The following is a 25,308-nucleotide window of genomic DNA, read 5'->3' on the forward strand; positions in this document are numbered from 1 at the left end:
ATGGGAGAGATGTGCTCCGCACTAAACGCTTCACTTTCCCCCCTTTGCCTTTCATGAGTTCTGTCTCATGCGAGGTTTGGACGTTGGTTGTTGAGCGACAGGAGGTTTTAGTCGGTTCGACTCCGACATGCCCCGCCCTCCATCCCCAGTGAAGGGCGGAAGTCCGGCGATTTCCTGCTGACAAAAAAAAAGAGGGATTCCCTAGAATGAGAAAAATGGTCGCTCGATTGAATATCTTCCATTTACTAGACGAAACAAACATCGATTCCTTAAAAAGGGCATTTTTATTACTATAGATAAACAGACAAATTTTTGGCCCTAGAAACCGAACGAAATACAGTTAACCTGTATCAAGTTGGTAATAGTACCCATCATTCAACGCGATCAAGTATCTTAGGCGATTTAATATACTGCTACTTGATGATTACAATTGACAAATACCCATGGATAACAAAGTTGGAAATATTCAAACCATTTTCTTTTTTATGAACCATGATGAACGGACGAACTCTCAAGCCACTTAATGTTATATAGTTGGACGAAGCCCATAGACATGATAACGCAAAGAAACTTTACTACATCTTGCATTAAAACATCCTGAAACATAAAAGTACAGTTTCAATTGAACTGAATTAACGGCTCTCGTGCTCATTAAATCGGAAAACATGATTCCTTCGCTATCAAACCAAGCGAGATGGAGAAACCTATTTGTTGGGATGCTCTATTAATTTTATCCTAAGCTTCTTCGAGAGTTTTCCGATATATACTACCATTTTCGTCCCTATATTCCAAACAAAACTCGATGTACATTTAAATAGGTACGTCACTTTAAAGGATCAATTTCTCTCTAAAATACTTAAGTTATCCTGTGATTACATTAACTGGCCGGGGATCCTTGTTTACTCGTCCGGGTAGATATCTCACTTGAAACTCGGCGTCGGGCGACAAGGCATCCGTATCTGTAAGCACGAACTCAAGAGCTTTATGGAAGAGCAAACAGTTTAAAACACTACACACACGTCAGGTATTGGTCCAGCACTCTTCTCCATTAGCCTACGCCGACACCTCGGGACGGTCCTTTGTCGAAAATAATATTTGTTTTCAAGCAAAGGGATGTGAGAGCCCAAGTGCTGCCGCGACACTCAATCCTAGCTAAGTATAGTTTGTTTTGGCTGCTTCAGAGGGTTGTTGGTAATTGGCCTACTGATGTTAAATATTTTAAAATTAATGACTTTTAACAAACAAAAAAAATTACTATTCAACTTATAAATGTTATAGGCAATCTTGTATGTTATTTTAGAAATATTTTACTGGTGAGAAAATGTATTAACTAACTAATGTATTAAGTAACTTTTAAGCCTTGTAAAGAACAAATTACGTAAGGGTAATTTATGAAGTAGTTTATTGATGGTAATGGATGAATAAACTTAGACCATTTAGACTACCACCTACGAGTATGCCTTCACCTCCCTTGACCGGTGGGATCTTAGGTGTATAGGATTAACAACGCTATCCTTCAAGCCCACTGAATTTCTCGCCGGATCTTTACTGGTGGTAGGACCTCTTGTGAGTCCGCACGGGTAGGTACCACCACCTTGCCTATTTCTGCCGTGAAGCAGTAATGCGTTTCGGTTTGAAGGGTGGGGCAACCGTTGTAACTAAACTTGAGACCTTAGAACTTATATCTCAAAGTGGGTGGCGCATTTACGTTGTAGATGTCTATGGGCTCCAGTAACCACTTAACACCAAGTAGGCTGTGAGCTCGACCACCCATCTAAGCAATAAAATAAAAAAGTGAGTTGCGATTCCAATCCGGTGGTAGATTCTGCGAAGCATTGCTCTTGCTATGATTACTGTTAGCAAATTCTCTCAGGTTGAACCCCGGAGCTTAGGCTACCAGCGAATAGGTAGTAGAAAAAAAAGTTACCCTTCAAACAGTTTAGTTTAGTTTCTATTAAAATTTTAATTTTATTTAAAAAATAAATGAACCAAAAAAACGGTTTCTGTTTCAGGAAAGAGAGTGTTTCCGAAGGCCACAGTATATTTTTACAGATCTTATTTGCCACGTACCTTCTGTCTTTAGAATGAACTCCCATATGCGATGTTTCCCGAATGCTATGAAATGAACTATACGAGGTTTAAGGAGAGCCTTCAACAGTAGGCAGCGGTTTGGATGTAACCTTGGTATTTCTGCGGCTCCGATGTCCGGAAGCGACGGTGACTACTTACCATCAGGTAGGCCGCATGTTCATCTACCAGCAACGGCAATAAAAAAGGCCATCGAATGTAGTTTTTCTCAAGTTACGCTGGACATGCATATGTACTGTTGAAATAAAGAATGAATCTATGAACGACATAAGTTATGAGTAAGTTGGATATCTATAAACTCTGCTTTATTGGGTTAGTTCATTGTATTTGAACGACTGTATTGTGTCGGTCTGTCTGTACTATCGCCAGTGGCGCCGATGAGTGTAAGCATTGTGACGATAACCGCTAAATTATTATTTCCCATTGTCTTCTACGACGTTTCATTCATTACCTAATTAGGTCCAGGTAGTTTCAAAAACACTAACCTATGCGAAGATTTTGTCGAAGAATGTATGAACGGAACAATGAAGATTTCTTATTGATTCATCGAAAAATGAAGTGAAGGCTGTAGTCACAATTATTTTGAAGAAAGAAATGTTTACCTACGTACCATACACCCTCGCATTATATAAGTAGGTACTTACACTTGGTATTATGGGTTGGCTCGGCTATGTACCACCTTCCTGCCTATATCTGCCGCGAAAGATGAATGTGCTTCTTATTGCAAAGCAGTAAAACCGTTATTAAAACACAGTTGAGAGTCCGCATCTTCCAAACTTCGCCAAAAAATAGTATCGTAGTTAGGATCAACGTTTACATAACTCAAATAATGAAACTCATACAATGGTTCATACATTTCTACCTACATATTTTAGATTATTTATTCCGATACTCTGTAATAAGTATATGAAAAGATAGAGGCGCACAGGCTAACTACACAGATAATCCTCGTCGAACTCGTCGATTACGACGAAGAATTCGCCGAGCGAACTAACCCACAGACACGGTCCACTGAGTTTCCGGATCTTCTCAGTTGGTCGCGATTCCGATCCGGTGGTAGATTCTGCGAAGCACTGCTCTTGCTAGGGCTAGTATTAGCAAATTCTCTCAGGTTGAGCATGGGAGCTCACCTGCCCGTCCAGGCGTAGCTGAAATAACCTCTAAGGCTACCAGCGAATATCAAGGAAAAATAAAATTAAAAGAGGAGGGTATATCCGAGTTTTGCAACTGGGTGATGGGCCCACAAAGTCGGATAATGAAAAAGATGAATCCATTTAATTACCTAAATTTTTTTTTATTGCTTAGATGGATGGACGAGCTCACAGCCCACCTGGTGTTAAGTGGCTACCGGAGCCCATAGACATCTACAACGTAAATGCGCCACCCACTTTGAGATATAAGTTCTAAGATCTCAGGTATAGTTACAACGGCTGCCCCACCCTTCAAACCGAAACGCATTACTGCTTCACGGCAGAAATAAGCAGGGTGGTGGTACCTACTCGCGCGGACTCTCAAGATGACCTACCACCAGTAGGACATATAATTTTGTACTTAGTAATAGACCGTCGTTGGCTTAGCTCGTAGGGTTGGAGTTGGCTATGAGCAACGGAAACAGCAATAGGCTCTACTTACCTTCTATAGGCATAAAAATACACCGATCGTTAAAAAATCGAATGTGAAACTTCACAACTTGTTCCAAAATAAACACGGAAGTGAGTTATCGCGTCTTATCAGGTGCAGAGGATTGCAAAGCTTTATGCGTTTAGTTCGAGCACGTTGCGTTCGCACCCTTTTGTTAAACTCGCCTTACCTTGGCCGATTCACACGAATCCCTTCTGACTAACAGATAAGAAAGTGCCAATGATAATTTGAGTTTCTCTTGAAATATGTACATAGGTATACCTGTAGAAATTATGAGTTAAGTCATAATTAGTTATTAATCGTGTAGGTAATAACTTTTATAGTTTAAATTTGTATAATTTTTTATTTTTTATTGCTTAGATTGGTGGACGAGCTCACAGCCCACCTGGTGTTAAGTGGTTACTGGAGCCCATAGACATCTACGACGTAAATGCGCCACACACTTTGAGATATAAGTTCTAAGGTCTCAAGTATAGTTACAACGGCTGCCCCACCCTTCAAATCGAAACGCATTACTGCTTCACGGCAGAAATAGGCAGGGTGGAGGTCCCCACCCGCGCGGACTCACAAGAGGTTCTACCACCAGTAAAAGTACCACCAGTAATTACATTCATATTAACAATTTTTCACGTTTCACATACTTTTCAATATGTTGAATAAAAACAATTAAGGTGAGATATTCTCACACAAACTATTTCTCTCTACGGCCGTTGAATTATAAAATTGGTTTTCTGATGATAAAGAATCATTTTAAACTATTTCAGCTATAATAATTTCTAAATATAGTTATAGCTTATGTGAAAGTGTTTGTCGTATTATAAATACCTAAATTAGTTGTTTAGAAACACTCAAAAATATTACATTGACACCCGATATTGTGATAGGATTTTTTTTTCACAAAGCTATCGTAAAAGGCAACCGATATATTAAAGAGAAAATACTTGCACAAGACTCATGTATGTACGAGTTATGAGCAGATTATACGATGTGTTGTATAGTACGCAGTGACCGCTGTGCAATTTGTTATGTAGATGCGCCGTTGTTTTATAGAAATCCCGAAATATGTTTTCTGTGTTATGGAAATTTGTAAGTGTTGCCTCACTAGGCCACATTTCGAAAGTCTCTTAATATGTAATATTACAAAAAGTCACTGGTCGTAGAGCATATTGTGATCCTGCTAGGGTAGGGTATCATCATTCTACTTATTTATATCTCAGTTAGGTGGCGGCATTCACGTGGTATTGTTTTGTTTGCGGTAAAATTTATTCAACTAATTCAAAGAAATGACACAGAACAAAGCGCATGGACATTTCATCAAATTGAATTTATTAATGTTAATTTCCATTCTAATAATCATCATCAATAAATCTTTCGTTTTAAATATTAAACATTACTTTAGAAAAACAATCTCTATGTCACGTGTATTTATTTCCATATTACATAGGGGGTAATTATTATTTTTATAATTTTTTAAATGGGTAGGTACTTCCAGTTGTCAAATTCTTTAAATCCTTATTATGTAATTTACATGTGGGTATGAGTGTACGTTAAAATAGTGCATTATAATTTTATTAATATCAGTAAAATTATGAAAATAATAATTTTAATATTATTATTCATGATTATTTCTGATCACCGACTCTCTTGACTATGTAGATATGTACCGGTAGCGACGAATAAAAACTTTTAATATCATGTTTAGTTTATTTATTTAGTACACTTTATGTATTTTATACATTTTCGAACGTATACACTTTATGTATTTTATACATTTTCGAACGTATGTATACGGTAATGTCTTTAAGTCAATCAAAGGTGATGCAGAGAAAATCACGGTAGGTGTATTTCATAAATAAATAACATACAAACTTAAACACATTCTAATATTTAAATACATGCTCAGAACACATAAGCACTAAGAACACGTGATTTCTAAATTATTCAAACGAATACACATAACAAGCCTATAATAAAAAAAATACACATCAATTCAAGATGATTCTGCTTTTATACGCTTATGTTAAATTTATGTTTATTTTGCATAATGTTTGAACAGTTAGTGCCTTTTGGGGGTTTATCGCCAACTACATTCTACGTTTCTGAATTGATTAATTAACAAGATTGATTGTGTTTGACAATTTATAACATTAATATTAGACTAGCGACCCGCCCTCGCTTCGCTTCGGAAACATTAAAACACACATGAAACCAAAAAAATTAAATAAATTTTTTTAAAAAAAAGTAGCCTATGTTCATCAGGGACAATGTCGGCTTCTAATGGAAAAATAATTTTTCAAATCGGTCCAGTAGTTTCGGAACATTTTCGAAACAAACAAACAAACAAATCTTTCCTCTTTATAATATTAGTATAGATACATTCTTCTTTTTCAATCTGTGCATCAATCTACCGATTTCAAAATGCAGGTGCTCTGTAAATTGTTTAAAAATTTATCATCTACAGATACCAGTAGGATTTTTTATCATTTAGTAAAATCGAAATGAAAATGGCTTATAATATCTTAAGCACATTCATATGTAAATCTCAATTTTTTACTTATATACCTCAAATACATAAAATGTGTCATTTCGTGAATGAGATAACCGTGCTTGACACAAACTAGGGTAGTTGATTATGTATATTGTATTGCGTCCGCGTTAGGTTAATAGGATTTCCCCAGGGAGCGCGTCATCGCTTAATGTGCTGTGGGTAGCGAGTTATAAGTGAAGTGGGAGATTAACGGTGGTGGGAATGCTTGCTCATGGGTGTCGGGCGGCAAGCAAGGGATGCAAGTTCAGGCTCGGTGGTGGACGTGCAGTTGAGTCGGGTTGTGGCAGTTGCTCTCAGTGTCGCTCAAGTCGCGGCGCGCGGTGGTCGTGCGTCGAGCGCGTGTGGAGTGATGTCTGCGAGATGAGGCTCTCGCTGGTGCTTCTGTGGTTGGGTGCGGCGGCGGCATGCGGCCCGGGCCGCGGTTTCAACCGTCGCCACGGACCGCGCCGCATCACCCCCCTTGTCTTTGGCCAGCACGATCCGAATGTTAGCGAAAATAAGAACACCGCCAGTGGTCCTCCCGAGGGCCGCATCACCAGAGATGACGAGAGATTTAAAGACTTAGTGCCTAATTATAATCCGGATATAGACTTTAGGGACGACGAAGGCACTGGCGCTGATCGTCTAATGACTCAGGTAAGTAATTTATTTAAAAATTATAGTTGCATCATTTACAAATTTTAGATATAAAATAAATTAAGGAAATGCTACTATAACATAGATAGACGATACCCGCCACAAAAGTTCCCTTCGTTTTAAAGTAGATTTTGAATTATATACGAAGACGTACCTACAGAGGACGTCATGGCCCGTTACGGCTTTTAAGATTTCCTTGAAAACAACAGTTCTGATGAAGCATACGCTGTTTTGAAAACATCTCCTGGAGTGCAGAATGACAATTGTCGATGTAAACATTACGCTCGAGGAACAATGGGAACAAATTGCGGGCGTTACGGTAGCTTCGTAGCGAGTGTGCCGATTGTAGCACTGCAATTACGCAGGCTTTGTCAACAAATATTTTGACTCTGTGACTAATGGATGAATGATGGATTCTTTTCAATTTCGATGTCAATTTCGGTGAATATATGACCACCATAAAAGTTGGTGTCGAAGGCATTGAGTATCTTGCGTTGTCATTGTTGCTTTGTGTTAACGTGAAAACAACTAACTGGTAAACTATTTTATATGTATGTTATTTCATATAAATATATTACATATAATAATGGATAAATTATTTAATTTGTTTTGAATAAAGTATTTGTAATAGTAATGAAATCATTACAACTCGATTGATTTAGTATAAGTATGTGAACTTTTTTCCATAGTAAGTCATTCAGTTTAAAATATGAAACTATTCGTAAGACAATCATAGCCCGCTGTGTAATGGAATGTTCATGAAGGAATTTACGATGTTGCAGATAATTACTATCAATTACATATACCTATAGTACGAAAACAGCACTATAACACAGTTAATAGTTGTAATAGAAGTCGTCGTGGCCTAAAGGATAAGACGTCCGGTGCATTCGTATGTAGCGATGCACCGGTGTTCAAATCCCGCAGGCTGGTACCAATTTTTCGAATGAAATACGTACTTAACAAACGTTCACGATTGACTTCCACGGTGAAGGAATAACATCGTGTAATAAAAATCAAACCCGCAAAATTATAAATTGCGTAATTACTGGTGGTAGGACCTCTTGTGAGTCCACGCGGTTGGGTACCACCACCCTGCCTATTTCTGCCGTGAAACAGTAGTGCGTTTCGGTTTGAAGGGTGGGGCAGCCGTTGTAACTGTACTGATACCTTAGAACTTATATCTCAAGGTGCGTGGCGCATTTACGTTGTAGATGTCTATGGAATCCAGTTACCACTTAACACCAGGTGGGCTGTGAGCTCGTCCACTCATCTAAGCAATAAAAAAAAAAAAAGTTCGTAACGAGTATACGGCTTCACTAATGAACGAAAAATATTTACATTAAATAAACGGCAATCGATGGCAAATAAAAAATATTTTATGGTCGGCACCTTCAAAGAATTGCGCAGTTTAAATGCCAATGAATACGTACTTATAATTAATTAAATAAGACAATATTAAGTACGTGTGCAAGGAATTCCAGAATTTCGCGCATACGATTTGTTCACTTATTCCATTAGGCCGCGAACGCAATGTTAACCAGTTTTACACCTATTTATCACTACTATTAATTTTCAGGCTAAGATATTTCCCTTGTAAATAAAAAGGATTCAGTCACAAAGGTGTTATTTTGTAAAAATAAACAGACAGTGTACATTGCAATACATTTTCATAAAATATATATACTTTATAGGGTATTGTTGCATTTCTTATTTATTTTCTGCACAAAATATTTATTTTTAGAATTATGGTACATATAGCGTCATATAAAATTTTAAAATATTACTTTTAAATAGGTCTTTAATGGTTATTTATGTGCTTCACCAGTTCTCAAAGTGTAAACCAATCTATAAATTTTCCGAGTAATTTGAGTTTGTACAAAAAAGAGGAACTAAACGAAAATTAACTACAACATATTATCGATAAATTTGCGTCAGTAGCTTTAAAAAAATATTTATATAATAATATTTTGAAGCCACATTTCAACTCTTCCAACTATGATGACAAACTTTTCTTGTCCTATTTACGTTTATTAAGGTCGGTCAATGTCAAATGATAGTAGTCTGTCCGTAAAATGTTTGTATTATAACCTCGGTACGTACCGTCATCCTGATCTATCTACGCATCTAACTATGTGGCAGCAATTAAAGTAGGTAGAAATGTTTTCGAAGAGACCAGCTATGTCGAGACCAAATAATATAGTCAAAAAAATATCAAATGTTTAATTTCCGTGGATACTTATATATTATTATGTTTTTACCTTATAGTTGAAGTAGAAATATAATAATACATATATAAACGTAATAAGAGCTAAAGAAAATAAATTACGATTGAATTTATATAAATAGCAATATATTAAATGCTTGGTAAAGGAAATATTTTTTTTGTTATAGTTGGGAATTGTCTATTACTCGTTAATAGATCCCTACTACGATTTAGGTCACTTAGTAATAAGATATCGTCCCATTATAGGTCAATCATATTGCCATTCGATTACTTGCATGGGGTCTTTTATGACGTTGATACTCGATATTACAGTGGTCTATATTATAAGTACCTAGCTCTTGTTCATATACTGTGGCATTTTATTCAATTTTTTTTTTAAGCCATATATAATTTTTCATTTCAATATGTAGGTATTGTAACCGGTAAATTGTTACTTAAATAAGAATGAAACTAGATATAATGCTGCAAGAAAATCTTATAGTTATATTAGTATAGTTATACTTTTGTTATTCGATTTCGAACAGCCCGATAATTGATAACAAAATTGTAGAAAATGTCCCAAATATACATCTAGACAGCCCTCTCTTCGTTGAGAAATCGAATTCGACATGTTTATTGAAGCTGCTATTTCTGATCACGTCAGGTTGATGCAATGTCAATCTGTTGTAAGTTACAATCATAACGAAACCGTCCGGTTTAATTTCGCTTCGAGAACAAAGTGTATTTGTTTACAAATTGGAACCTAAACTTCATTTCGTATCGTGAGTTTTGTCTTACGCAAACCCAAATCCGAAAATAATCATTACGCTTAAGGATGCTAGGAATTGTTCGGATCACACTCACGAGAATTGGGCATCTACGTTAAACTATTAAAACGCACCGGTGGATTACGTATTTTAATGCCTGTGTGATTTTATGTTGAATTAAAAGGAATGTATTGCATAGGTCCAGAAAATAATTGATTGGGGTACGCACAGACAATCCGATTCACATATATATGTGTGTAGAAGAAAGGTCGGCGCGAATCCGCCGTCGGTGCTGTTATGTGCCCGCCGGAGGCTGCACATAGTCGGGGCGCAGCCGCCTTGCATGCATTCGTAAAAATCTCCAAACCGGTTCGATGAGCCTCCATTACTTTCTTTCTGCTCCTACAGTGCCTCCCATTTAACTCGGGACCACTTTTTATCAGGAATCGGTATCTCCGTCTAATAGTATTATTTATTTCCCATAAATAAAAGGGAATATAAGTAAAGTTAAGGCGCACGGGAAGCGGTATGTTACTCGCCAGATGCGTCGGAGATAAATGTCGTCTATGCTCTTGCTCTTTCCGTTCGTCGCGACATTGCGTAATGTGCCTGGTGACAGAACACAATTTATTCAGTTTCAAGCAACTTGTAATCTTTATTTACAAACAATTGTACCTATTTACATTACATGTTTGACATGAAAAAGAAACATTGAGGCTATTCGTCTAACAACTTTGTAATCCTGGTCGATGCGGTGCACACTACATGGAGAGCTGGATGAACATTACAATGGAATCGCGGTGTATTTCTTTCTAAATTGGAATAACATTTCATAGCCACCTGTTTCCTGAGTTAAAGTGAAAATACTTCACATATTCGTTTGTGAAACAGCTTTTCTGTTGATGGCTGCTGTTAGCCGCAGAATAGACGTGCAACCACATCACTCGCTTCTCTGATTCCAATCGAAATTACTTACCGGTTTATGTAGGTTTTTATTTAATATTTTATATCCTTGGACGCGAATGGAGCTGGAGACTGGAAGGGGTGCGACGGATGTGCGGGGGTTGAGGGACATAAATATCTCGGTGATTTATGGGCGAGGCGGTCGCGGGATAGGTCAGCATTATTCAATTTCGTATTTGAGGCTCGGGTTACAATGAGCTTTTACTGCGGTGCGCGAGCGCAGATAGCGTAGCAATCGCGACCGACACACTCCCTTTTGTTATCTGCTTTTTAAGCCCCATTGTAATCTCCAGATTAGCTTTTTGTTTAACGTTCTATAAAATTTGATTTTAAGCTCCAACTTGTATGCTATGTTTATTTTACTGTCGTTAAAATTTTCAAAGATTTCACGGCCGCTCGGTGCTAAGAGAATATCGGACCTCAGAGAAGTCACATATAACGTAAGTTTCTACCTTCAGGTTTCATTTGAGGTCTAAGTCTGATTTGCATCGGAATGTATGATCTTTTCGCGGCAGAAAAGGGCGGGACGATGATATCGGGCTCTTATGAGATATACACGCTAACGCATCAGTGAATAGATTGTTTCTCTGGGGTTACATGGGTGACGGGCGTGATTTTATTAAAAACAGCGTTGTCGAAGGTAAACAAATAAACATGATTCGACTTAAGGATACTTAATTATCGATTGTTAATATTTGGTTTGATTTAATTTTCATTGCCTGATACGCTAAAGTGGTTTAATTTGTTAAAAACAAAGAGGCCGCCGTCCAAATTAGATACTTTTCGACTTATTAACGCATGATAAAAAACGGAATGAGGCCCGATCGCTTTGTGAATAATTGACCATAATCAAATTAATTCTCAAATTCTACGGTGGGTTTACAACGCTGTAAAATTTTATAAAGACCTCCTAACAGCCGTGTTATAACATATCGCATTTTCATTCGGAACCGGCATTTTTTTTTCCTTTGAGGTCTACCAGAATATTTAAGTAATTTGAGTTATATAATATTTATATCTGCACAAATACACCAAAACGTTCTGCTTATTGTAAATTATGGAGTTAATTCTTTACGGATTCGTAATTTGTCACCTTAATAATTTGTGACCTTATGTGACCTTTTTATTTTAGTAGACGGGTCAGGTATATTCATCGCTATACGGTTACGAGCCTTTAGATATCACAAAGTAAATGCCGCTGCCCATCCTGAGACCAGTATCAATAGTGTGGTAATACAGCTCTTACCCTTCAAACCGGGACGCACGATTGCTTCGTGGTATAAATGCGTGGAAAAGAAGTGAAGGGTACCCACACGGGCCTACAGTATCTACGCTACTGAGCATTCAGTTCATTGACTGGAAACTTCAAATAATATCATTATTTCATTTTTGGCATACTTTTCTTCTTTTTCTTTTTTTTTCCCTACCTATGCTGATAGCCTTTAGAGGCTATTTCAGATTCACCCTAACGTGTAGGTGAGCTCACGGGGCTCAAACCGGAGTGTTGCTAACACTGGCCCTAGGAACAGCAGTGCTTCGCAGAATCTACGACCGGATCGGAAATGCGACCCACTGAATAGATCCGGCGACAAACTCAGTGGGCTGTGTCTATGGGTTAATTCGCTCATCGAGCCCTTCGTCGCAAGCGACGGGTTCGACGAGGACGGTGACCGGGTGGCATCCTAATGCCCATCATTGGAACGGAGTTCATCTAAACTACCCAGAACCCCTGCGTTGATTCACTGTACGTTTTTAGAGATCTTACCATCTGGCTCTGGAATGAACCTCCTACCTCTGTATATCTTGATCACTATGACGCGTCTTTCTTCAAACAAGGCTTGCGGCGAATGCTCATCGGTAGGCAACGGTTTGACTGTGCCGTTAGAATGGCTGAAATTCATGGGCGACCGTAACAATTTACCGTCAGTCGGGCTGTCACCTCGTTAACTTATAATGGCAATAAAAAGAATTAATTATTGTTTTTATAGTAAAAACTTTTTTCTTAACAGAAATAAATAGCTTCGTGATATGGATTCAGAATATGCAAGCACAAGATCTCTTTCAAGCAAACAGATTTTTTCAACTCTGAAATTATACCCGATATTCGATGAGATATAAAAAAAAAACATGTAAATGCCACCCACCATTTTTAATATCATTATGTAGTGTCAAAAGTTGTCTATTGGTAATGGACGTCTGGACGAAATTATAAGGGTTCCCGCTTTTTCAATTTCGCTACGAAACCTTTGAAAAGGAATATAATTATGTTCCAACCTCTACTTACATACATCAGTTATAAATGTTATGGAAGCGGGCGTATTAGCTCGGTAATTTTCTAAAAGTACTCTGAAAAATTAGCACATGGTAACCGCGTATTAGCTTTTTACGATGCCGAGCAAGATGTACTCGTCTATTTTAATGCAGCGCTTGTGTTTTGAGTTTTCTAAATAAGGACATTTGAATTTCGCTATTTATATTTTATTAAAATAAGGAATTCTTTCGTGACCAGATGTTTGGAGCTATTAAGTCAAGTGAAAAAAGGGATGTCTTGTTATTTTGTGTATATCTGTGTATATGTATAGGCATTTTACTCAAAACCTAATGCTACAATAAATATTGAATTTAGAATGTAGATGTTTTACATGGGTCGCTATATAACAAATTAATAAAGTTGTTTTTTTAAGTCATATCACTGTTAGTGGTAGAGCGTCTTGTGAGTACGCACGAGTAGGTATCACCACCCTGCCTACTTCTGTCGTGAAGCAGTAATGCGTTTCGGTTTGAAGGGTGGGGCAGCCGTTGTACTGTAAAAACGGAGATCTTAGAACTTATATCTCAAGGTAGGTGACGGCAATCACGTTGTAGATGTCTATGAGCTCTGGTAACCACTTAGCATCAGGTTGGCCCTAAGATCGTCTACCGCCCTAATAAAAAAAATTGGGAAATAAAAATAAAAATATCGGATGAGTAAATTTAAACAATGCTATGTATATGCGTGTCTAAGGTCTTCCATATAAAAAGTCCAAATTGTGAGAAATATCAGATTATATAATGCTGTCTCATCTTCCAAGCCGAACCGCATGATTACTTTGCATCAGAATATAGGCCAATTGGCTTAACTATTATACCATCGCAGGATTACAATACGCCCTAATTCCAGAAAAATATCTTATCTGGGTAATATCTGGGTATTAATTGATCCTTAATTATAATTGATCCTTATGTGTCTGTTTTCCAAATTACCTCTTTTAAGTAAATAATTATTTTGATTATTATTAATCTAAAATTAAGGTCGAGATTAAAGTTCGACACCTGAGGAAAATTATAAAAAGAATCTGTATACACAAGAATCTGTATAAAAGCACTTTTAATAAATAGTAGGTCCTACTTTATATCGGTCTGAATTCCGTATACTACATATATGTATGTCTTATACGACGGTAGAAGAGTTTAGAAGCGGTTGAAACAAATGTCGTCAATGTCATTATAATCTTTTGTTCCCACTGTATACTCATATACCATTTGCATTGCTTACCTATACATATTTTGCTTTTAGAAAACTAAAATAATAGGTTTGATTCTGCGACCTCTTGCGTAGAAATGCTGATTCCACCATTAGACTACGATCACAATAGTTTTAAATGTAATACATAAAAACGCGTTATAGCGATTTCCTACGAACAATTATCGCGTCCAAAATGACATTTATTTAGTATTGGAAATGGTTCTCGATGTTTTAAAAAAATTTTAAATATGGAATTGTGTAATCGTTACGATTGTCATTCATCGTTAATTAAGCATAATTTAAAGTAAACAGTCCATTATATTGGCTCGTGCAACATTCCCCTAACGTTCGCAAGTTATTCACAGGGAACACTTGTTCAAACACACGCCAAACTGTACAAGTGATAGGTCTTTGAACCGCGCCCGTGTTTGCGGTTTGTTTTATATAGTTTCTTCTTAAGGTGGTGATAAATTAACGATTTGCATTTCACTTGCAATGTGTAAACACTCATGATGCGTCGTGTAAACATTCATGTACTACTACTTAGGTTTGGTTCGCTACTTAGTCATGCTGTAACTTTGGCACATTGACCAATAATTGCATTAAGTATACTTTAAAATGTTTTCAACGAAACATTTCATCTTCTTCTTTATCAATGTAGAAGACATCAAAAAAAATCTTTGATTAAAAAAAAACATATGGGTACTTAATAATAAATTGACAATTAAAGATTTGTAGGTAGGTAAATTACCGAGAAATAAATGTTACTGACATGAACATAAATTTTAATACTGTATAGTTTTATATGTATGTATGTATGTATTTGTGTATATGTGATTGTGTATATATGTATGTATATACTTCTTTTTTGTGAGTATGTATTTGTAAATTAATATAAATTTCATTGCACCTACCACTATTCACTCTGCACTACCTTTGGTTGACTGGTAGAGAATGCCTTAGGAATTAAATCCGCCAATGTAAATTTTACATGAAGTGTAATAAATAAATAATTTATTTATTTAATAAAACTAAAATAATATCAAAAAGGAAAAAATAGAGAAAACCCAGTAGTAAATGCAAACGAGTATGTCTATGTAAGTAAATCGGTGTTCTTTAAAACGAATAAATATAACGCAGAAGAAATACTGGGCGCCAAAATAAAATTTAAAAGGGAACGAAGGGAAAATAACCTAAGTATATTAGCTATTTTCTAAACCTAACCTACGCTAGCCTGACACGAGTCTTCACAGAAAAGTAAAAAACCAAAATACTATCTTACCAACATGCAATGAAAATAATCTTCAAACTGAAAAATACAGATATCCGCATGTAAACTAAATTAACAGATGCTTTTCATTTTAGTTTAATAGCAGTAGTGGAATTTTTCAGGGCACTTTGGTACAAAGACAAGAGATAGACTTACCAATAAACCAAAGAGTAACCCAAAAGGCAAAAGAAGCGTAAGAAGACAGAAGAAAAAATGGGCTGGTGACATAATAAATAAGACAGGAAAAGTTGGTTGCATACAGCCTAGGGCAAGAAAAGGTAGGGAGGGATACAGGAAGCTTTTAACTACAGGGTGCTGCATAACAGAAAAGCAATCAAACAATCAAGAATGATATGTATAAGTAATTGTTAAGTGGAATAAAAAGCTATATATCGTGGCAACTACAAAGCAACTAAGTTATTTAATCAGCTTAAGCTCCTAACTTTTTATTTCTTTAAAAGGAATTCATGCATACAGCCTCCATGATGGTGAGTGGTTATCAATGTTAATGAACATCACTAATTCCAGGGGTATAGCCAGCCGCTGCAAATAATTAATTGCGTTACGAAATAAACAAATTTTTTTTATTTTTTTTATTGCTTAGATGGGTGGTCGAGCTCACAGCCCACCGGATGTTAAGTGGTTACTGGAGCCCATGGACATCTACAACGTAAATGCGCCACCCACCTTGAGATATAAGTTCTAAGATCTTAGTATAGTTACAACGGCTGCCCCACCCTTCATACCGAAACGCATTACTGCTTCACGGCAGAAATAGGCAGGGCGGTGGTACCTACCCGCGCGGACTCACAAGAGGTCCTACCACCAGTAATAAATATGCTATAATATATGCTATAATTATTTAGGGCTCGTTTCCAATTTATGCGTTTCCCTTTGTGCATTTCCCATTATAATGTAAATAAAAAGTCGTCGCAAAAAGCGGTCTCTGATATTTACACTCGTGTCGTGTGTCTGAAGGCGCGTTTGTTTTAATTACTGCAGCAAATATTTGCCATGGAACATCCAGCTGTTTGTCGTTATCTTAACGTTATCTGTCAAACCTCAGTCAATGCTAAGGCACGGGCTACAGAACTACAAATATTATAAAATACGACTATCACTAAAGTTGTCTCGCATTCTCTCATAAAGTCAGGATCTGTTAAATAAAGTAAATAAACTCAAACAAACGTTAAGCGTTTCAACAAAATCTTTATAAGTTACAACTCTTGTACGAGAAATTTTAATATTCCTTATGAATATCAATAATCTCGGAAAGAGCACTTAAATAATTTTATATAATCTAATAAGTGAACCTTACCAAGAGGTCCTCGGTACCAGAGCCCAAATATATTTTTAATGCACTATGCAATGCAAACTATTTTATAAAATAATCAAATATTTAATAAAGTTATTGTTTCTGGTAAAAATTACGGTGTACCGATGGCGAAATGTAAACTCAGTTCGATTTATAACTGATTACATTGGCATCAAGTGTAAAGATTTCTTATAGCTTGCAATCGCTCGTAAATCGAGAGGATTTCGTTTGGAAGCGCGGAGAAATGGGCCACAGTTGCATATGTACTTTCTGTTCGGAGCCGTTTAATATCACATATAGTACCTATATAACAATATTTTCGTAATAAAACATCACAAGAAACGTTCGATATAGGTTTTTGGGCCGAGACTTATATATAATAATCAGTTATCAAGATATAAATTGGCAAACATTTTCTTTCTTCCTATCTTTATCTTAGTAGCTATTGATCAGTTTTACCATAAATAAATAAAATTGAAATTAACATAAACAACAAAACAATACGGAAAATGTAATAAATAGATCTTAGTCTTGAGGTAACAGTGATTATAGTAGAATTTCAACTACTGCGCAAACACAACTTACGACCAATTGGTGAATATCAAATATACTTTAAACTATTCGGATCTCAAAGGATATATCCAGCTATTAATATACAGATGGCATGAGAAGGTATACGTCACTGGCCAACTCAAGCTATTGCTTCCCCATCATCCGTGCGTAGTGGTGATATTCTTACCCATTTTCCTACTTAACTTACTAATTACTAATCAACTAATTCCCATTTTAAATATGAGTAGGGTATGTAGGAAGCTCGCCTCGCTACGTGTCATGCCTATTTTGAATCGAGTCCCTTGTCTCAATCGCGAGTTCAAAAACCAAATTGGCAAGTAAAACACGCTGACTCTAAAACATGTAAATTATAGAATTGTTTGCATAATATGCTGAAAGAGTATCCGCGTGATTTAATAGATAAACCTATTTCAAAATACTTTATGAATGATACAGTGTGTCTACATTAGGATTTACCCAGATAACAGTTATGAGCTCTTAAAATCCTTCCCCAATTTTGCATCAACACGGCTTTCGTGTAACATGTTTATCTTCTTTATTACATCAAGGGAAATTCTAAATCTACATTTATGTAGGATTTTAGTATTACTCAAGAATCTACTAAACTAGTTTTCATGAATTCGCTTTCTTGTCTACGTAATGTAAATGTTTATTCATCAGTACGGTAAAATTGTAATCATTTAATAGAAATACCAGATGAGTTGGGGATTTGAATAAACGCATTTTTCTGAACTAACTTTCACATTATCTGTTTTTTTTTTATTTAGTTCAAAAATAACTCTGAACTAGACGACAACGGACACTAACGAAATATGTCATTTAAAAAATCATACTAAACCCAAATCATTTATCAAATGATTAGAAGATTTTATACACATAATTAACAATTTAATGGACATTTCTAAACGAACTAAAAAGTTTTACGAAAACACTTGAAGGCCTTTAATTAAAAACATAGGTGATACATTATTTGTGGCCGATGGGCAGACGATTTCTTCACTCAATCGGTGTTAAGTGGTTTCCAGAGTCCATGGACATCACAGCTGCCATGGGACTCGAGGTTGACATTTTAATTGTATTATAAGCTGTTGTCATACCTACTTCTGGATGACAATAGGCGTTGCTAGGCTGTCGCTGAGAAAGTTTGTATTAAAGATCATGTAAGCCATAATGTATCCATGTATCTATGCAGATCATGTATCCATAAAACAAGCTGGATTTATCATGGAACAATCTTGTTCGTGAAGAAAGACAAATTATTTTATATTTTGAGGTCGTTTTAAAAAGCGGGTATTATTTTTTTAAATAAAAGGAATATTAACATTGTGTGATAGAAAGTGGCCAGTTTGCACGGTAATAGTAACTGTCAAAAGAGTTTATAAGTGACTTAAGTGGCCGTAAAAATCAGGCAGGGCCGGATCTGGCCGTGGCGATCGGCACTTAAATCTTACACCCAATAAAAGTGAGGCTTGCACGGGTACAGGTCCGTAATTGGTGCTCCAGCACACGATTGCGTTCACAGGCACATGCCAACATCGCGGACAATACATTTACGACTCTCATTGGTTTCGTTTAATGACGTGTGACAGGAGATCGTTAAGAACAATTGTATTGTATTAGCTTGTAATTGAATTTTCACTAAGCGTAAAAAAGTCAATGTCATAAAAGAGAAAAATGTTGGAGTAGGGAACCCAAGGATTTTTTCATAAAAGTCAAGAAATCGGAACTATTCACCTCGAAAGTTGCGCAGGCGCCGCGGGACGCCTGGTGTCCCCCTTGCTCTTCACCGCCATCACCTTTATTTATATTTATTTACCTTCCCTTCATTCACCGCCCTTTTCGGCCCTTTTTGTCGTCGTAATACGGCCGACACAAATATTGTGAAAGGGTCTGCGGTTTGAGTGAATTTATTCCTACTACCTCGTGAGACTTGTTCCGTTTCTGAATCTTATCGCATTTTGTTTTGCAGTTCTTAAAGCAAATGACGATAAGTTAATTGGTGGGATAGCTAATACCGTTTTTTGTTGTTATTTTAACTATTTATTAAATTATTTTAAATAAAAAATCCTCTATTGAATTGATTTCCGTTTTTAAAAACGGATTGAAAAATACTTGTTTCATCGAAACTAGTGGAGAAATTTAAAAACACATTTACGGCTTAACCACGCATTGTTTGACGTGATTCGCAAATTATTTTTATAATATTTATCTATATACTACGTCTATAACTGTTTGTCTATTTTTAACCTACTACCTTTACAATTAACTACGAGATAAAACCCGTTAAAGTATAATATTTATTTCTAATCTCGTCTATGAAAACTCTGGAAAATATTTGTAATATGAGTGAGTACATACTCAGAACAGCATCTATACCAGCACCTCTGCAATGAGGTCTCCATGTATTAAATAATTTTATAGTGAATCGCATCATAGCTTCTTGGAGTTGCTAGAACGATAGAAGAAATTTGTCTGACTTCATAACACACCCAGTCATTGAATTACTCACTACTCATGATAGCTTAAAGGTAGTTTTGGCTAGGATAATAAGAACTAGATGCTTGTAATACGCATGGTTGATGTGGAAGCAATAGTAGTCCGAACGAACCATTGTTGCCAATTATTCTCATTAATAACTGGATTGCTACCAAGTACATACGTACATTTGCGTTGTATCTGTTTGATAAATGAAAAGTGTGATTTATGATTGTTTATAAACATTTGACGAGAAAACAATACAATGATAAATAGCTACAAACTGTTTAGAAAAGGTAAAGATCAAATCTTTAACGAAACACAGTAACACGGCGACGTTCCACGCATCTGTTATCTATCATGATAAATGGCGTATTTATTTATCCGACCAGCCTAAATAGCTATGGTAATATTGGCCCTACAACAGCACAAAAGGTAACAAAACACAAAAGTTGAAAAAGGTAAACCGCGCTATTTACAAAGTGGCTAGCGAGGACCACACAGCCACAATCGAGCCGCGCGTGCGACCCAGCCGCTTCACAATAAAAAAAAATTCGTTCCCAACATACATCCTTTTTTCGTTTATAGATCTCGAATTTTGGTGGTGTGATTTGTGGCGTTCGGAAATGTTTAACAATCGTCATATCCTGTGCCTTGTTTAAATATTGCGAAAATTTTATCATTGTTGAAATTTGCCAGAAATGTGTATAGCGCCAGCGAAACTATGATTAGTGGAATAGATGTAGGAAGTACGCGGATTATCGTAAAAACCCAAATTGTTTAGTTGCGCTCGCGGCGGCTGTGTTTACGCGATCCCCGGCGCAATGTCGACGGACGATGAACAGATCTGGCCAGTCTTTGACACCGCTCCTGGCCTCTGATGATGCTTCATTTATTTTTAGCTAGATAAGTAGCTAATTCCTTAACGTCGGCTATTAATTTTTTTAACCGAATTGTTTTCTAGAATAGCTGTCGCTATGTATTTCTGGTCGAGGCTGTGAATTCTGTCTCAAACCAACAGCATTACACGCATATCTTAGACTTAAAATAAAACATTGTTTTGTATCAAAAGACTTTATGTGAGTGAAAATATAAACACAGACGAGTGTGAGGCATAGTCTATGAGAAGTGTTTGCATATGCACACACGCGCTACTTTAGGGCACATCTAATTGAACGTAGGCGCGGCGGCGGCGGGCGGCCTAACCTAATTTACATTAATGCAAACGAGGAGCATTGTTCAGGTGTGAAACGCCAGTGTCAACACGAGGCCTCTGCTCAAATAGTTTATTAGCTCCACCCAGTACTGTTCTGGCGGACACACTTTTGTATTACTGACAGGCCTTCGAAAGATACGCATACTTAACGCTTAAATATGATTATTCAACAAGTCGCCGCGTGAATACAGAAACAATATGGTTCGAATATGTAGTCTTTTAGAATGAGTACAGAAATCGTGAAAGCGTCGAACTGTTACGAAGATTTATTAGAAAGGCTTTTTAAAAAAAGAAGTTTATTTAATTCTAATATTTAAAATATTTGAAACTAACAATTGAAATTAATTGGGGCAAGTGTCACCGGGAGCGCGGCTAGAATTGAACTGCCTGATCTATCGGCAATCTGACTATCCGGCATGACGTTATGCACCTTATTTATTTATTTATTTATTTAAATAAGTACTGCCACATCACAAACATCTAACATTGAAAATAAATTTAAACTATTTAATTTATGGCCTGATGCATGTGACAACAATGGCGTACATAGCATTGGCATTTTTAGGTACATTAAGAGTATATAACAGAACGTGTAATTATAAAAGTTGCCGTACGTCTGGTTGTAGTATTGCCCACGTGACCTCATTCGGGCGAAGAGTACAGAGGAATCATCTGCCTTCCATCTACGTTAATGTTCGGCGCGGAGAAGTCTCACATAAGAAGCGCGTTCCTTCTGCCGGAGATCTCATAGACGATTCGGCACCCGGTTTAAATTAAAAAGCCTAGATTTACTTTACAAGATCATTAAAAAAGCAGACGAGCTCCAAGTTCATCTTTGTGAAGTGATAGTCGAAGCCCATAGATGTTACAGAATGAAAGCCCTTCAGGTGGAAGTCTTTACTCATAATATCACTATTCTGCTCACCCTGGTAACTTTACACCCAGGTTATCACTAGTAAGCCATCCACAGCATCTTAAAAAAAGACTACAACAAAGTGAATGAACAAGAGACACTAACTACCACAACGGTTAATGTATTGTACTAGTGTTGTACTAGTTAGTGTCTTCTACTGTACTTCTAGAAGTAGTAAGCTTACTGGATTTACGTTCCCTTATTATTGATGAGTTACCAGACGGTTTAGCATCATAGAATTCTATGAGCCGTAATAAGTAACTCAAAGTGAAATTAAAATTTTAAACAGCTATAACAAACTTACTAGTTTGTTTTAGAACAACTTTTTCCGCTAGTTGATTTGTTTCAGCATCCTTGATTTAAAGATACATATTGTACAAACCAGGGAGTATAGAGGTCGTTGACTGACTCAACTGGCTCAGTCTGTGGTTAGTTGAAACACAAGATGATAGCAGCGGTTTCCAATTCTGTATGACGACAACTCTTGGCTTGTTGCATACTCGCGACTCTGCGGTTTGAACGACAAATAATCTATTTGGCATAAATTCCATTTAGGCACCATTTTGTATTTAGCAGAAAATAGAATAGAAGGTACTCCTCTCAGGTCGTCCAATGCTGATGTATATCTTATTGTATAAATTCGATCAAGTTTCATTGATTTTTGCACTTCGGATATCTACAGGGATCTTGTAAATTTAATCTGATGACAGTACGAATTGCTTGCATAAAATGACGTCAGTTAAGAGACAATGGTACATCATAAATTACTGTGACAATCTACCTCATCGAGAATTAATCTCGCTGTGTCCTACGTCATGTATATATCTGGTCGATCCGTCCGTAATAACATGTGAAAAATTACCAATTGAGAGTTCGAAAACGTAAAGTGCATTCTTGTGTAAGTTATGGCCAATTCGCGGGAACGTGTGAATTCGCGTTGTATTTAACAAGGCCACGTGTTTACTTATTTAACATTGATTTGTAATTAAAATAAAATATGAAATTTGTAGCATTCTTATTATCTGTAAGCTTAGGTTGGCAGAGGAACTCGTGGCCCAACTGATTTAAGCGGTTAACGGAGGTAATAGACGCCGGATCATGTTCATGATCATATCGTTGTCAGCCTTAAGGCATCTGATCGAGGTACTAACGATAACCTTTGATTGTGTAGCGGCGGACTGGTGGTACCTTATTTGTGAAGGCTTGCAGATATGTATGTGTATCACCACCTGAACTTAAGATAGGATTTGGAGGCTTAGGAATTAATATACTTTACCTTAACGATCCGTCAGTCGGGTGTCTTTGGGGTGGTGCCGCAGAGTCTGGTTGGAGTGTTGACCGGGGGAGTCTACTCTACCCGGGTTGTGACCTCTGCAGAGATCGGATATCGGGTGAGAGAGTGCAAGGAGAGGCGTTTGGTGGGTATGGCCCTAAAAACATCATAGGACCCGCGGCCCGCTCCGAACGTTTGCACACCGTCAAGATCTACATACCCCGAGCGCTCCCTAGGCGCAGAAACCTCGCATGAGATTCAGCCGAGAACTGAAATACTTCTACGGTAGAATGATTCGGAATAGTGCTTAGTTGTAGCTGAAGAAGATTATTTCATCATGAAAATTATTAAAGGAAACTCAGGTTTATGGATGAAACCTGTCAACCTGGTGTTAAATGGTTACCGAAGCCTATGGACATCACAAAGTGAATGCCCTCGCATATCTTGAACCATAAGGTTGAAGTCTTGCGAAATCTTGAATTGCTTTACGGTGGGCAGCGGCTTGACTATTTTTTTTAAATTTTTTTATTGCTTAGATGGTTGGACGAGCTCACAGCCCACCTCGTGTAAAGTGGTTACTGGAGCCCATAGACATCTACAACGTAAATGCGCCACCCATCTTGAGATATAAGTTCTAAGATCTCAGTATAGTTACAACGGCTGCCCCACCCTTCAAACCGAAACGTATTACTGCTTCACAGCAGAAATAGGCAGGGTGGTGGTACCCACCCGCGCGGACACACAAGAGGTCCTACCACTGCCCCTGGCATTGCTTGACGTCCATGGGCGACGGTAATCACTCACCATCAGGTGGGCCATATGTTCGTCTGTCTACAAGGTTATAAAATAATTGCATTGATTTTCAATTTTATTCGTTCTTTTATATAATAATTTGCCAGACTATCACCAGTAGAAACGTTAACCTAAAAACTATTAGACATTTTATTAGTGACTAGCTGATCTGGCAGACTTCGTAGTGCCTCAATCGATAAAAAAAGGAATCCGTCCGACGGGGGACACATGAAAGGAAAAACAAAATGGTAATTTTTTTTTAACTCCGAGCATTTTCATATTTATCTACCTTTTAAACCTTCTCTGGACTTTCACAAATAAGACCAAGACCAAAATTAGCCAAATCGATCCAGCCGTTCTCGAGTTTTAGCGAGACTAAGGCACAGCAATTCATTTTTATATATCGACGCTTGAAAGGCAAACGTGACTAAGTGACAATAACTGCTTTGTACATAAATGATAGGCAATAACCGTATTCGATGCGCAAAAAATATATATTTCTAGGTCTATTAAAATCATTTCAATCCTACAGCTACTAGCTAGATTCTACTACAGCTAGATTCGTTAAAATAAATTTTGTTTTCAGGTATTTCAACTTTAAATTAGTCTACTGTAAAGTTCACGCATTGTCGCTTAGTCACGTTTGCCTTTCAAGCGTCGATATATAGATTTCCAGTTTTGACAAAAGTCAACGTCAGTTTAAGCAAACGAGATTAGTATCCACTTAGTTTCACTTTCGATAGAAATAATAATATTGTCATCAAACAATATAATAGGTCAATAAAACGAAACTTAAATAATAGATTAGCAACACCTACACTCCCTAACTCATTTCGTATGAATCATCACTTTACTTATAGTGTTGAAACTAGTTTGTTTTATTGCAAAACTGGTGCTAATAATTCGACATGGTGTTTCATCAGTAATTTTCCAAAAAATGCTTTAATAACGTAGCAGATTATGAACAGATACCGATGTGCGTCCTTAAATCTTCAGTGGAATCCAATGCGGGTGCCCATTCTCATGATTCATTTGTTTACTTTATTACAACAAATGTTCGTACTTGGAATACGTGAACCGTTAATACAGATGCGTAAAAGGTATAGTGTTGCCTGGTTGGGACAAAA

The 25,308-nt window shown here is 36.9% G+C and overlaps 1 protein-coding gene across 1 annotated transcript in view; it reads left to right on the forward strand.

Moving 5' to 3' along the window:
- Nucleotides 1-6,429: 6,429 nt before the first annotated feature.
- LOC101741481 (sonic hedgehog protein) overlaps nucleotides 6,430-25,308 on the forward strand; it is a 50,495-nt gene continuing 31,616 nt past the window's right edge. The window contains exon 1 of the mRNA XM_004925156.4: nucleotides 6,430-6,913. Coding sequence (XP_004925213.1) covers nucleotides 6,479-6,913 — 435 coding nt within the window. The 5' untranslated portion in view covers nucleotides 6,430-6,478. The remainder of the gene's footprint in view (nucleotides 6,914-25,308) is intronic.

This window comes from Bombyx mori, chromosome 9 (assembly GCF_030269925.1).
Source record: "Bombyx mori chromosome 9, ASM3026992v2".
Taxonomy (NCBI): domain Eukaryota; kingdom Metazoa; phylum Arthropoda; class Insecta; order Lepidoptera; family Bombycidae; genus Bombyx; species Bombyx mori.